This window comes from Eretmochelys imbricata, chromosome 13 (assembly GCF_965152235.1).
Source record: "Eretmochelys imbricata isolate rEreImb1 chromosome 13, rEreImb1.hap1, whole genome shotgun sequence".
Lineage (NCBI taxonomy): Eukaryota > Metazoa > Chordata > Testudines > Cheloniidae > Eretmochelys > Eretmochelys imbricata.
The window spans coordinates 15128165-15144160 of record NC_135584.1 but is presented as its reverse complement, the minus strand read 5'-3'; the positions used below and the strand labels follow the sequence as shown (position 1 = coordinate 15144160).

Sequence of the window (15996 nt, the reverse complement as noted above, 5' to 3'; positions counted from 1 at the left end):
AATCAGCATGCCTCTATCCATAGCACTTTAGGAATTGGCACAGATGACTCTCAGACAGCTATGAAGAGAAGCAGCTGCAAATGGAACCATCATATGGAAGGCTGAGAACAAGAATCACTATATTAGAGTATGGACTGTTGATAATATTTTTGATGTAGATATCCACAAATTTCTCCTTTAAACAGCAGTGTAGCTTGGGAGCTAAGAAGCCATCTTCTTTACTAATAAATTAGTTCCCTGTTTAACATTCTCAAAATTTATTTTATAACTAAACAATAGCCTTTTCTCCCGTCCAGAAGGTTGGAGGGTATATATTGCTAATTTGTTCTAATCAAACCAAAGCCAGGATTCAGGCATCAAGATTATTATTCTGAACTGCTTTCTTAAAAAGAACATGATTTTAAGGCCTCAACAAAAACTACATTGAGGGCTTTCATGGAATAAGTTGGCATTGCTGGTGGATTCATGCATACAAAACGCATCTAATCAACTCCTCTGTCAACAAAAGTGAAGGGTTCTAAAACTGTACCTATAATTTGTGTCTGCATTTTCCCATGTCATTTTTAAGGATATGATTCAGATTTGTGAAAGCAAACATAAGTATGACTGGAAGAAAATGCATGTGCAAACGGACTTTTTTTTAAAGAGATACTATAAAACTAATTTCAAATATGGCCCTACTTATGTGTCCTATCAAAACATGTTTTCATATCCATGGAGAAACACACTCTCTCTCTCTCTCTCTAAAAAGGCACATATTATATACCTAACTCAGTGGTTCCCAAACCTGTTCTGCCGCTTGTGCAGGGAAAGCCCCTGGCGGGCCGGGCTGGTTTGTTTACCTGCCGCGTCCGCAGGTTAGGCCGATCGCGGCTCCCAGTGGCCGCGGTTCACTGTTCCAGGCCAATGGGAGCTGCTGGAAGTGGCGGCCAGTACGTCCCTCAGCCCGCGCCGCTTCCAGCAGCTCCCATTGGCCTTTAACAGCGAACCGCGGCCACTGGGAGCCACGATCGGCCTAACCTGCGGACGCGGCAAGTAAACAAACCAGCCTGGCCCGCCAGGGGCTTTCCCTGCACAAGCGGCGGAACAAGTTTGGGAACCACTGACCTAACTAAACTGTTAATCAGATCCACTGATTTTTTATGACTGAAGCCAAATACTGACATGTACATATTTCTTCTTTATATAAATACACATTCATTGCATGGTGATGTTAAGCACACAAATAACCACCTCTATCTTGTTCTGTACTAATATTAATGTAGTTATATTTTTTTAAATTAACTAGCTTTTTGATTCCCAAAACAGAATCTATAATTAGGTTTTGTACTGCAACAGGTTGAGGACATTTTCTTTTTCCTCTCTTTATGCTGCATTCTTACATATAAAGAACAGAGATGGAAATGCAAAATACATTTGTTTTCAATCACACAACTGAAAACAAATAATTCAAAACCAAAACAAATGACATAAAATTACAGCACTGTATTTGGAAAAATATATTGTATTTTTTTTTGAAGGACCCTTCTGATACAGAGCATCGTGCTGTATACATGATTTGCATAAAAAGTCTGTTATGACACAAAATATCACCAACACACAGACAACAGCCTATTATTTTAACAGAAATACTTTGGGGCCTGATTCTGCATGAGCGTCTCAACCATGGTGCTAAGTGCCCCCAATTCCTACTGACTTCAATAGACTTTTCCTGTAATTAGAAATCAGTGACCAGATTTTTTTTTTAAAAAAAACTCAGCCAGAAGGGCTCTGAGCATTTTGGAAAAGTCTGGTGAGAACTGTCACATTAGGAGCTGCTGTGTGCTGAGCACTTTTGAAAATCTGGCTCCAATTCATCCTGATTAGTCTGGTTCTGAATCTAAATGAAAAAAAAAATCAACATTTACAAATTTAGACCCCAATCCTGCAAACACTTCAGTGGGGCTATTCAAGTGAAGTTAAGCAAATCCATAAGCAGTTGAAGGACTAGGGCCCTTAATTCTTAATGTTGTTTAATATACTGTTAATTTTTTATCATCTAAATAGTAGCACCTAGATAATACGAAATTCTATTAGAATTATGTCCAGTAGTTTGAATTGTCTAACAAGTAATAAAAAAATGAACAGACGTTTGTTTTGGGGAAATTATTGGTACCATGTACAAAGTCCAAAAAGTAGAACCACTGCTGTACTATGTTAGCAACAGACAGATTAACCACAGAGGGTGCTCCCATCACAGCCCCAATCCAGCAAAGCACCTAAGCACGTGTTCAATTTTAAGCATGAGAGTAGTTCCACTTAAAACAATGGGGCTACTCATATGTTTAAATACTTTGCCTGATCAGGGCTTATATGCAGTAGAGCACAGCTACAGGGCAGGTCCTATAGTAACCTGCAAGAGGAGGTTTGGGACAGGCTGGCTAGGTGTTAATGGGTCTCTGAACAACTGTTTTGGTTCGTTGTACAAAGCCACCTTGCTCAGGGCTTGTCTCCACTTACCAGTGGATCCATGCTGTGGCAATCGACACATCAGGGGTCAATTTAGCGGGTCTCATGAAGACCCGCTAAATTGACCGCAGATTGCTCTCCTGTCGACTCCAGTACTGCACCAGATGGAAAAGAGTAGGGGAAGTCTACAGGAGAGCGTCTCCTGTTGACATAGCGTAGTTTGGACCCCCACCCTGTGAAAGCAGATCTAAGCTACGTGTCGACTTGAGTTACGCTACTAACGTAACTCAAATTGCATAGCTTAGATCGACTTTCCCCTGTAATATAGGCCTGCCCTCAGATTTTTCACAGGGGATGGTATCTTAAAGCGAGATGTTCTTTGCATCTGATTAAAAAAAAGCTATTTTGTTTAAATAAGACATTTGCTGCGCAAAGTAAATCCTGCTCTGGGAAGTTTTTTTAAATGTGAAATTTTAAACAGTTGCTTTGATATTCAGGTTCACATTTTTCAAAGACTGAAGCCTCTAGTTTCCAATACATGTAATTGTGCACACCCTCATGTGCAAGTCACTGTATGAGTATGTGAGAATGCAACATACGACTACATGTGCAAAGTGGTGCAAATGGAACTTCAGAGGCCAATCTTAGGACTCCTGAAAAACTGGCCCTCACTAAGTGTCATGAAAATCCCACTGACTCCAAGGCTTCACAAGGCAATCCAGGGTGGAATTTGCGCTAGTTTTTTAAAACTAATCCGGTATGGAGTCTGCAGGACACAGCGAAGCTGTATGGGCTTCACTTTGAATGATGGAGTAGGTCTGCTTAGGTGCTTGTGTGTGAGAGGATGAGGAAAAGATGGGAGGAGGGGGAGCTGAAGTGGACACAGAGATACTCTGACCTTCATCACTAACCACAGCCACTTCCGTTGCCCCTTCCTGAATCAAAGCATTGAGCCCTTCCAAGTCAGAGCAGCTGATTCCAGAATCATTGATGAAAGTCTGGCTTGCTGAAGCCCTGTGACTACTGACTGAAGCAGCAGAAATCAAAGTCTGGTGGAGAGCATTGCTGTCACTTTGGTCCTGGGCAGTGAGAAGAACGGCCGGCTGCCCCACTGACACAGCTTCGCTTTGAGAAACAGGGGGATGAGGCGGTGCCAGTAGACTGACTTGGCGCAGTATTTGCAACTGGCTACTCGCAGATAGGTCCTCCTGATTCTGGCCAACTAATGTGGGAGGCATAACATTCACTGAAGCAGCCTGAACTGTTCCATTAGCTTGAGGCACTTGATGGCCAGCAATGATCTTGACCCTTCCTTCATTGTAAGGAGAAACCTGAGTGGCTTGAATGGGGACTTGAAGGTGACTTACAGTGATTGGGGCACTGGTCTGCCTACTGGGGTCCATGTGCAACTGCAATACAGCCAGTTCAGTACTTTTGGTCCCATTATACTCTCTGTGCTGTTTCTTATGGCTCCTAAGAGAATCTTCTCGGACAAAGGAAGCCTCACACAGGCCACATTTAAATGCTTTCTTAGCATCCAATTTGGCTACTTGCCTGGAGCTGCCATGCTTTAACTTATCTCCCTCTTTCTTCTCAGTAGTTTGCTTTTTGATCTTGACTTTGTCTCCATGAGCTTTCTTCACGTGCGTGGTCAGATTGCTCCGCTGCTTGGTATCGAAGCTACAAAAGTCACATTTGAAAGGGCGATCCTCGCAGTGAATTCTCTCGTGCACCTTGAGAGCTGCCTTGTTAGAGCAAGAGTAATTGCATTTTGAGCACTTCACTGGCTGCTCAGGCTGATGGGCTCTTAAGTGATGCCGAAGGGTTGTTTTGTTTCCGCACTGGAACTCACACTCTGGACACTTGAGCGTATTCTCCATGCTGTGCTTGATACGGATGTGCGATTTCAGGTTCCCTTTCATGGCACAGCGGACATCACAGAACTCACATTTGTATGGCTTCTCTCCAGAGTGCACACGCATGTGCCTCTTCAAGTCCGAGTTGATTTTAAATTTAGCACTACACATCCGACACTGAAACGGAGCATCTCCTGTCAACAAAACACGCATTTAAATTAGAGGAGTCAAGCCATGAATCTACAGTACTTCCGGGATAGACTGAAAGTTGCAATTAACTGCATAAACTTAAACTGGTACGTAAACTCAATTTGTTCCAGTTAAAATTTCCCATCATATTTCCACAATGCACTAAATTCTTTAATGAGCTGAAATTCAAACGTTGCATTCTCTTGTTTCATCTGTAGCTGATCAGAGACATTTTTGTGTGGGAAACACAGTAGCCACTCCTGGCGCACAGTGCTTGTGGGTAGAGAGAATATGTGGGCATGCTTGCAGGCCCTGCAGTTTCTTGGTATTTGTATTCCAGATGTTCTCCATTTCTAGTTCATTTTAGTGGTATAAATGGTGGAACACTGTTCCAAAACAAGCTACTGAAGATTCTCAATCCTCCTTCATTAATAAGACTGAACATCTCAACTAATGCTTTTAACTAATTGAGATAAACATTAAAAAACAAAAAAGTTGTCTCTTTGCTAGATTTTGATGCATTATAAACCTTTCCTAAACATATACGTTAGCATATACACATAACTGTAGTCATGCTGAGAACTTAAGCATGATGGAGTGTTAAATCAGTTCCAAACTATGTGGAATTAAATTACTAGCTAATCATCTTTTTAAAATATTTTGATCATAAAATATTTACCACTGAAGACCCAAATTAAAAATCATCCTCCAAAATAATGTACACATGTCTATTCCTATTCTTCTATGCCACATTTGCCCTAGGATATTTGGCTCAAATTTCTTCCATTTGTAGAATCTGCACCTTTATTTTTCAAATAAGCCCCCTGGCGGGCCGGACCGGTTTGTTTACCTGCCGCGTCTGCAGGTTCGGCTGCTCGCAGCCGCCATTGGCCGCGGTTCGCCACTCCAGGCCAAAGGGGGCTGCGGGAACTGGCACAGGCCGAGGGATGTGCTGGCCGCTGCTTCCCGCAGCCCCCATTGGCCTGGAGCGACGAACTGAGGCCAGTGGGAACTGCCAAAGCCGCGTGCCAAAGGTTGCCGATCCCTGAGCTAGATTTTCAGTTTTTGAAGCAAATGTTGAAAAAGCAAAGAGGGAAGGTGATAGGGAAGGACAACACTTAGTATCATGTACTTGGATGCACAGAAAATACAGTGGTTACTCCAGATTTATAGGATTTTCCTACAGTTTGTATGGGGAAAAATTTAATTGTAGTGGGGCACAATAATTGGAAAAGAAAAATTAAAAAGAGTGAAACATGCAAAAGATAAATAATGATGTGTGGGTTCATATGAGTTTACTTATAGAGAAATGTAACATTAGGGAACTATTTAGCGTATAGTTTTGTCTTGCAATTTGTAATGCAATTCAACTGTTGGAAATGGAGGATTCTGCATGATGTTACCAACCAACTTTCCACAAACTACAGCTAAAAGATTTTTTTAAAATTAGTACGCACGTAGAGGTGTGTGCCTGCACAGTACATGTACGTGCACAATTTTTTATGGGCACACACATGAAGTCTAGAAACTGCTGCAGCTGAAAATCTGTGCCAAAGGATTCAAATGCTAAATCTTGCAAACGTTTTTGTATTCACTCAACTTTAACCTCAGGAATAATCCATTTCCTTCAAGGGAACTACTCACATGGGTAAAGTTAGTTACATGTATAAGCATTTGCATCTTCAGGGCCTAAACCTCTGTTCTTTGCATTTTCTTGCATTTGTAGGGTTGTCACAATATGTGCAGCCAAAATAACCACATATATTTAATTCATAATCAGTGGATCAAATCCAGGGCATGGACTTACAAGACAATGACTCCGTTCCGAATATGATTTAAAAAACAAAAGAAGCAGCAGACTGTAGTAAATAGCATTTTCAAAACAATACTATTCATTCTTAACAGTTCTTCTCTGATCCACTTGAACAGTAAGACATCATTTTGTTATTACTCTGTCACGCCATGGAAGGAGAAAAGTGAAAGAACTATAGGGTGCTATGTAAGACAAATAAAATGCAGGAATGTACTAAGTTCAGTCAATGCTTTGTTCATTAATAATCAAACTGCATATGGCTAATTTATTTTAATAGTTAATATTTTATAGATCTTTGTGATATTTGTATAATTTTGCATAATTTGTTTATCCAGCTACATGTCATTGATTTAGCTGCTTATTTTTCAAATCAAGTTGTGGCATACTGTGCAAATCTCACATCTGTTTAATAATTGAGATATATAGCGTATTATGTTTGTGACAAAGATTTTTATTAACGAAGATACACTGGTTGCTGGTGTAGCTTATTTATTTTACAGTCACAGCTGCATACTCTTCTAGTTGAATTGTAAGATTCCGTTACTGAATTTTTACCTACTTTACTGATGAAGGCATAGTGCATATTTCAATAGCTCAATTTTCATATAATGGACTGACAGTGTTACTTTTGTACTCAAATTCTGCAATACATGTTTTTTTAAATTGCAGATTGATCTATTATACATATTTACACTACTGGCCTTGCATAATTTGACACTGGCAGAGGTACCAAAGAACTTCAGGGCCTTGATCCTGAAAACTAATACTCATGTGAATTGTTCCACTGAAATTAAGAGAATGAAAGGATTAATCAAATTAGCAAGGGTTTATAAAATCTGACTCCAAATTATACACAGTAGAAACTCAGAGTTACGAACTGACCAGTCAACCACACACTTCATTTGGAACCAGGAGTATGCAATCAGGCAGCAGCAGAGAATAAATAAATAAATAAAAATAAAGCCAATACAGTACAGTAGTGTTAAACGTAAACTACTAAAAAAAAATAAAGGGAAAGCAGCATTTTTCTTCTGTATAGTAAAGTTTCAAAACTGTGTTAAGTCAATGTTCAGTTGCAAACTTTTGAAAGAACAACCATAAGGTTTTGTTCAGTTATAAACATTTCAGAATTATGAATAACCGCCATTCCTAAGATGTTCGTAACTGAGGTTCTACTGTAGGTCACAAAAACATTTACCTCTATGAATTTCTAACAGATTTCCTGCAGTACAAAGAATGGTTGATCAGTACCATTAGGACCTGCATCCTGAATACCTGTCTGAATTTTTCTTTTAACCCAATCCAGTCCATTTAATTTCTTAGTGAACAATAATATGGATGTAATCATTTTTTAAAGCTTTGTATTTATATGCAACAAATTACACCTACAAGTTCTTCATATCTAAAAAGATTTACTCGGGAAAGATAGAGCAAGAAACTAAACTCTAAAGACTTGACATTGCATACTGAGCAGTGAAGGGAAGTAGTAATGGGGTCAGAAAAGACCTCAAATCTGTGGAAACAGGAACACAGCTCACACTTACACACATTCCCTCTTGCCTCCTAGCCACCATGGACAAGAATAGGCATTCCAGAGATAGATAGGAGGGAGGGACGAAATCTGATCCCCACTACAGAATGAGGTGTTCCCAGAGGTAATCCATACAAGACTTACTTGAAGAACTCCCCTCTTTGTTTGCAATTCATCTTAGTTTCAAGCCTGGAAGGGCAAAGGCAAATGCAGCATGGTTTCAAAGGGAGTTGTGCTACTAATGAAGTGAAGAGTCATGAAACCTAAAGTGAAGGGTAACTTTTCTATGTGGATAAACTGGGAACTATGCTGACTTCTCAGCAGATCCTAGAGAATCTGCTCCTGGCACATGCCTCTCTCCCTCATCCACCCTGGAACAGCAGGGAAGAGACCACTTTAATTCCACAAGTTCTAGTATAATAAGTCAAATTATTTATTTGGAAGAGGGGAGCATGTGGCCCTGAAAGGGTAACTTGACACAAAGGCTGTGATTTTAAACTGGCAAAGCAAGCCTGCGTTCTCATGCCCATGTCACCCTATTTATCTGCTAAAAATCACAAAGGGCTTATTCACTCCTTGTTCTTCACTGGCTGAACCCTTCCGAATCAGGGCCACTTGGCCTCCCAGTGGCAGAAAATATGTAAGTGCCAATTCATCAGTCTTCACAGCTCACTTCATCGGATGTATCCGATGAAGTGAGCTGTAGCTCATGAAAGCTTATGCTCAAATAAATTGGTTAGTCTCTAAGATGCCACAAGTACTCCTTTTCTTTATGCGAATACAGACTAACACGGCTGTTACTCTGAAACCAGTCTTCACAGGTGGCAGTGAAAAATCTACCACACTTTGGTGGAAAAGCGAAGAAGAATAAAACAAAACTACTGTTTTCCTTCTTCCATGGATTAATCCTTCGAGAGGCACAACTGCTACAGCTTACATATATGTACCTGCGCACACTTGCATTAGAGGAGGTAAATCTACATCAGGTGTTCTCTGGACTCTATCTATCATTACTATCTGACTCCCCCATGTACAATTCCTACTGCCCATCACATCCTGTTATGTAGCAGCAGAAACAGGTGAACGTTGTAAAACAACTCCCTAGTTGTCCTGCCTGTGGCATCACAGCAGATTTGTGAAGCATAAAAGACTCCTCTGCTCAGGACAGATTGGTCTGACCCGCCGCTCCTCCACATTTCACATGTGATTTATTTCTTTTATCTGCTGGAAATAAATTCCACACTGCCTACATCTGAACTAATGTACAGTGTAATACCTCAATTCAAAATCAGAACCTAGAGCAGGTTCAAAGCTAATATAGTAAACCCTGAATAGTAATCGCTTTGCAGCTAACATTCACAGAACTTATCAAACCCGTAAAAAGCATGGAAACCAATCTAATACCACAGAATAAGTGAAAAGCATCATATGTCAGAGATAACTGTACTGTCACAAAAAAGATCAGTTATCTTTACAGCAAATTGCATACAAACTACAAGAATTAATCTCTGATTAAAAGAGAATTTAGGAAAATAATTTAACTATAAGAACTTATGGATTTAGTGTTTGCAAAAGGTGTGTGGGCTGACAACCCTGGAGACTGAAATCATCTATTCACAGAACAAGTATAGCACGGGCAGCAGCAAGGCCAGTTTCCTCTTACTGTCTTGCTAACATGCCTCAGCCTTGATCTGGAGGGGACCCACCAGCAGTGGTCTATGGAGGTTTAGCTGAATTTGGTCATTTGCAGATGTAAACTAGATGAATTATGGAGAAATTAAAATAGTTCTAGGGTGTCTACATTTGGAGTTTGTACTGGTTTAACTAATTCAATATCTCAATCAATTTAGTTAAACTGTTGCAACTGTTCTATAACTGACTCCAGATTGGGAGTCAGACACCTCTGCACTTCTGAAAATCCCACTGGGCACCTATCTACATTTTTAGCATTAAAATACCTCAAATATGGCCCAACACGTTTTGAAGTCTTACAGTCTAGACTTACCAGTATGGGATCTGAGATGGACAGTAAGCTGGCTAGAGTTGCGGCTCGCATAAGGACAGATCTGGCATTTAAAAGGACGCTCATTTGAGTGGATGCGCTGGTGCTTGTTGAGACTGCTGTTGTCAGCAGCTGCATAGTCACAGTGTTTACACTTGTAAGGTTTCACCCCAGTATGAGAACGCATGTGCATCTTCAACTTATCTTTGCGACTGAAGCACTTGCTACACACCTCACATTTATGGGGCTTATCTCCTGAAAACCATCAAAAGAGCGTCAAAATAACAATTTTTGTAATGACACAATCTTGGAACTTAACAAAACAAAAAGAAACTATATAGAATTTTCAAATCGCAATAGCCTGAATTTTCCAAAGGCCTCCTTTAATTAAACTCCAATGTTTATGCCTTCAAACACCTCCAGATTAACCATTCCTCCTAATCTGCACAGAAAAGATGGTAAGGAATGCAAACACTGCAACTACAATTCAGAAGACCCTTTGAAAAAATTGTCCCCTTACACTAGCTTTTGAAAGTTCATTTGAAAATGATTTGTATATTTTTTTAGAATTAGTGTGTCAAACTAGATTTTCTTTAACTTCTTGTCCTAATCTATAGTACAATGCGGTGATGCACTGAAAAACAGCTTCCCATTCATGCCACAGAGGTTCTCGTGTGTCAGTGATGAGTGAAGCATACATCATTTTTAATGTTCTGAACTCTGAAGGCCAGATGACTAAGTTACAAACTGGCCTACACTAAAGTAGTTTGTACCATAATGAGAGACTTGGCATGCAAAAAGACAGTCCTTGCATTCCAAGAAGCTAGGGGAGGGATTGTGCCTCTTGAACATGTAGGTTGTACCACCTAAAACTAGATGCTTATTTTGCTGGAAAATCTACTGACAATAACAAGAAGGAAAAATAGAAGGTGATGGTTTTAGATTTTACCTGTGTGTGTTCTTAAATGACGTTCCACATCTTTCATACCATAGGATGTCTTGAATTGGCAACCTGAAAATAAATTAGATACCACAAACAAAAAATTAGATTTTTAAATTTAAGAGAAACTAACAAGACAACGGGACAGGGGACATGTACTTTGACAGATTCAGGATGTTGCCTTTCTCGGCATGTATCTGTAACATTTCTTTGTCAAATATATCAAGGCTCTGTGTTTGTATAAAAATAAAGAGACGGCATTCAACATTGCCGGAAAATGAAGTCCACATCTTGTTTGCATATACTTACTTACAATAAGTAAGTAGCTATACTTACCTATAAACTTTAGTCTTCTAGTGCTTCCCTAGAAGATAATTCATTCTCTGCATTAACTCATTCTGGAATTTTTCGTGGTAATCTCTAAAACAAATTGTGTGGAATCTCTGCCTGGGTTTTGAGATGCACTCTACAGTACACAGGGGACACAGGGAGACTAATTAATTTCATATATAGTCTCAGATTAGAGATAGTGGGCGCCTAGCTAACACATTGGGGCCTTCATTCTCAGGAGTTTTGCCTGAGTCCAGAATACTGGGTAGGGCCCTGAAAGTTTGTGTGTGTGCATACTAAGACTGTGCATGTGAAATAAGATTCTCAGGTAAAGGAAAGACTTGAAACAATACTGTAAACTCTATTTAAATAAACAAGACTACTCATGTGAGGAAAGTTTAACTTCCAAGGCTTGCAGAACTGAATCCTATACGAAAGAATTAAGCATCTGTTTTGCAGGAATTTATACAGTAACTTCACTGATTAATATGATTTAAATATTGACAATATTTAAAATCAGTACATCCTTGCAAACATTTTGGTTCATCAGAGCTGTGGATACAGTGCAAATAACTTTCAGGATTCTTCACATGAGTTGCAAGATTGGGAACACAGTTAGGAAGATACAAATCAGGACATACTTTTACAGCGATGTGTGTCAGCACACCTGGAAGCCAGGTAGAGCCCCAGTGACCCTGGCCAGCACACATCATTAGAGCAAGATCAGAGTCTGAGGGCTGGATTCAACACTCACTGAAGTCAATGGCAAAACTCCCACTGACTTTAATTGTGTAGGATCAGGCCTAAAGGAGCATATCATGCTGTCTTCTAGATTCTGTACAGATTAATTTCATGAAATTAGGCAAGCCTAGCATATTTATAACTATCCTAAGCCCACCAATTGCAAAAATGAAAGAAAAAAAGGACAACGTAGCCAATACCTAACCTGGATAGCAGCAGTTCAATTTCTTTTGGACAACTGCAGTAGTGGATTTTCTGGAACGCGTTTTTGATGATGGAGAGACAACAGCAGCACTCTGAGGTTCACGGCTCTCACTGGGCAGATATGTTTGGTAGCCATGCTCAAAAACAAACTCTGGAGCAGAAACTAAAAACATAAAAATGGCCCACTTTCTTAGTATAAACATCTCCAGTTCGTATCAAATTCTATTAAGCACCACCCGTACCTAGTTCTAGTTTTACAATCACATTTGCCTATTCTTTTATAAAATGTTTTTCTCTACCTATTACAAGTGAAAGCCCCAGGTAAACAAAAAAAGAAACTGACGAAGGCCCCTATCCTGCAAGTCCTTTGCACCAGTACAAAATTGCACTGAAACCCATGGGATTTTACACAAGCACAAGGGTGTGATGGTGTGGATCCAATTACAGGACTCAGGGCTGAGTCAGTTTCTTCTGCTGTTTGTGTGGGGACAGATTACTTATATAAATACAGTTATACACGTTGTTAAATGTTAGCAGGATCGAAGCCCTAAATCAGTATTCAGGGGAAACAGCAAAACTGGCTTTATACAAAATGCTGTCAAAAGTATGAAGTAAACAAACTGAAAAAATAGGGTTTTTTTTTTTAAAATATCTAATCTCTTTCAGTTATAGGAATTTTAGGTGTCAACTGTAAACAGAGTAAGAAAAAACATTTTAATGCAGACTAATTAATGGCTTTTAAGTTGATTAAATCTCACCGCTTTCCTAACATCAAATAGATTGGTATTATTGCCTTTGTTTTACAGGTGAGTAAATAAGAGGCAGATAATTTAAGAAATTCATCCAAAATCCAGTGAATCACAGGCAGGGATTAGAACTCAAAAATTCCTGGCAGCCAGCCCTGAATTCAGTCCACTTGACTATCCTATCTTTTCACTAGTTTTAAGGCTTTTGTATATCAGATTCTTTATCCCAAAACGTTTCTGCAAATCTCTCTGAAAATTAATGTGTCTGTTCAAATTAATTCAAACTAAATGAGGCCCTGAGCCTGAAAACATGCACGCATGTAACTTTATGCAAGTAAAGGTCTGCATATGCTTCAGCCTAACTTAAACCTCTGCAGAGGTAGGAATACTGAGTAAATACTTCTAGCTAACTAATTGTGAGAGCAGTTGTTCCAGTGCAGTGTTCTCTTATAAGAAGGACCTGGACTGAAGACCAAAAAAACTCTAAGCCTGTGTTTGTTAACAAGGGCACCACTAAAAATGTCCTGTAATTTAAGTATTTTTCATGAATACTGCCACTGATTACAGTTTCCCTTTCATTAAGTGTTGGCTGCATGTTGTATCAGTCTATAAACAGATTCACAGTTTTAATTGTCAAATTAAGTGCATAGTGTTATACCAAAACTAACATAGTCAGACTGCTTCTCCTTCCCTCACCAAATCATATGTGAATACTTGTGTGCAAATTGGTGTTTTAACGTAATGTGCTGGGGTACATGGATTTACATTTCAATTTTCTATAGGATGTGTGCTTTCAAATTCCTAAGCAATACCTGTGATGGTCTGAGTCTCTGAAGTGATTGTTCTGGTTGTGGTTTGAGTCTGTGTTGATGGCACAGTTTCTTCTGAAACAAACTGGACTGTACTAGTGGTTCCATTTGCACTGATCAGCTGGCAGCCGCTCTGCTTGTGAGCAACGAAGGCATCGAGGTTATTGAACTGCTGCTTGCAAATGCCACAAATGTGGATATCTGGGGTGAGCTCCACTAGGACAGTGGTGCCTCCTGGAACTACAAAAATGGAAGGAGATCAAATAATTTACACTGATGAAATCAAAACATAAAACATTCCTACACAAAAGCAAAGAGAGACTCCAATAAGATTATCAAATGGATCAACACCTCAATTAGAATATCATGCATTCCAATTTCTCATTGAATAACTGCAACATTTCCCTTTCACCTACTATTGGGAGAGCTATAATAGGAACTGTGAAACCAAGATGCTGAACTCTGTAAATACTAACAGGTTTCAGAGTAACAGCCGTGTTAGTCTGTCTTCGCAAAAAGAAAAGGAGTACTTGTGGCACCTTAGAGACTAACCAATTTATATTAATAAATTAATATTAATAATAAATAAATTGGTTAGTCTCTAAGGTGCCACAAGTACTCCTTTTCTTTCTATAAATACTGTCTTTTATGTGAAGAGGCATAGCATTCAGCAGATGACAGCACATGGGTATTACAACCAATGAAAAACTAAACATATTTAGTGGTATATGAAGCTTCTGGGCACTGACTTCAGTAGGAGCAGAGTGTGCTGAGCAGCCTGAAGTGCAAAGCCATTCGATCATAGCCAACCTAAAAAAAAAAGTTACTCTAAGATTCCTGGGAAACTTGATTCGTGAAACTTGCATGCCTGCAATGCTGAACCTTAGGTTGCTGATAATGTTACATTCTGTTTCCATGTTACTCACTAGGCTATAGGGGCTTACATGACAGTTGCGCTCTGGGAACTTGCATCTTTGCATGCTGCGCAGTGACACTCTCACAGCCAGGAGGCTTGCACTACTGCAAAATGCCTTTGTGAATTGGACCAAAGGACCTACACCATTGCTCCTTGCATTAAGCCCAGGGGGCTTGCCCTATGCACCTGGGGAGCTTTCCCAGAAAATGTAGCCCCTTGCCCAGTGCTCCAATTGTGGGTGGATGGGTCCTTAATGAACATGGATAGTCCTGGAAGCAGAATGGAGTGAGGTGTCAGGGTAACTCTTGCTTGGCTCCCCTGCAGGCATCCTCTGTGCTGCCCAGCAGAGCCCAAGCAGCAAGACGGCCTTTTCCCCTCTGCCCTTACCTCCCACCGCCTTCTGCCCCGCCTCCTCCCTTGCCCTTACTGCTTAACATCCAACTTCTTCCCCTGCCTCCCCTATCCCTAACTGCCCCATGTGGCCTATCCTTAAGTCCCCGACCTGTTCCCGCTGCCTTCTCCCCCACTCACAGCTCCTCCTTCTTACCGTTACTGTTCCTTAACAGCCCTGTCTGCCCCCACACCTCTGTGCCCTACTCCTGCCGCCCCCAGCCTTCTGCCCGCCCCCAACGCCCCACAAGCGTCTCACGCCCCCTCCCCAGTGGGGGGCGAGAACGGTCCCCGCCCCTCACCCCCCAGATCCCTCTTTCTCCCTGACCCCCGATCTCCACCCCCCTTGCCCGTCTCCTCCGCAAGCCTGTGGCCGGAGGAGGAGAGCTGGGGACGGGCGGCAGCAGGCCAGGGTCCATCTCCGCCGGGCAGCGCCTCTCGCCCGCTGCCGGGAAGAAGGGGCTTCTTCCTGGGCGGGGCGTCGGAGCCCGGGACCCGCTGCGGTCCGCCCTCCCGCGCTGAGCGGCGGCTGATGGCTCTGGCCGCCGCCCGCCTTCTCTCCGAGGACCGGCCCCTCGCTGCGCCCCGGCTCCCCGCCTGGGGCGGCGGCACCTGCTGCTCGCCCAGGCCCCGGCCCGACGGGGGAACTCCGAAGCGGGGCCGCCCGGGGAGCCTCTCTCCGCGGCCGCCCCCAGCCCCCGCTGCGCGGCGGGGCAGCCCGCCCAGCCCGCTGGCTGCTCTCCCCCGCGTTCCTCCCCGAGCCACGTTCCCGGGCTTGGCTCCCGCCCGCTTCTTGCGCTACTCAGGTTTCGGGGCCTGCCCGGGCCCCGGCTCGGCTCGGCTTCCCCAGCGCGGGCCCCGGAGCGCGCATTGCCCGCTCGGCACTTACACGGCACGGGGCCCGGGAAGCCCGGCGCCCTCCCGCCGCCCGGGTTCATGGCGCGCGGCACGGCCTGGCCCGGGAGCTCCACCCCCCGGCAAGAGGCTCACTGGCGGCGGCGGGGACCCCCGCGCCCCGGGCAGGGACGGACGTGGAGAAGCCCAAGCCGAGCGTGCCCGCGCGCTGTGAGCATGCTCAGTG

At 42.2% G+C, this 15996-nt stretch overlaps 1 protein-coding gene across 2 annotated transcripts; it reads right to left on the bottom strand.

Annotated features, from left to right (window-relative positions):
• Window positions 1-1470: 1470 nt before the first annotated feature.
• Window positions 1471-15943, bottom strand: ZFP64 (ZFP64 zinc finger protein). Of its 2 annotated transcripts, none has more exons than XM_077832164.1 (6): window positions 15805-15943; window positions 13613-13849; window positions 12056-12217; window positions 10789-10851; window positions 9843-10094; window positions 1471-4498 (listed from the first exon to the last, which is right to left on the bottom strand). In XM_077832164.1, exons 1-6 carry the CDS (start codon window positions 15851-15853, stop codon window positions 3198-3200), a joined length of 2064 nt encoding a protein of 687 aa, XP_077688290.1. In that variant the 5' UTR covers window positions 15854-15943; the 3' UTR covers window positions 1471-3197. The 2 variants fall into 2 exon arrangements, with proteins under 2 accessions (XP_077688290.1, XP_077688291.1); XM_077832165.1 differs by lacking the exon at window positions 15805-15943 and adding an exon at window positions 14554-14990.
• Window positions 15944-15996: the final 53 nt, after the last annotated feature.

Coding starts and splice junctions, on each gene's coding strand:
- ZFP64 (XM_077832164.1), bottom strand. CDS start 15,853: ATGAACCCGGGCGGCGGGAGGGCGCCGGGCTTCCCGGGCCCCGTGCCG. Junction 13,850..15,804: donor CTTCCCGGGCCCCGTGCCGT/GTAAGTGCCGAG, acceptor CCATTTTTGTAG/TTCCAGGAGGCACCACTGTC. Junction 4,499..9,842: donor CCATCTCAGATCCCATACTG/GTAAGTCTAGAC, acceptor TTTTGTTGACAG/GAGATGCTCCGTTTCAGTGT.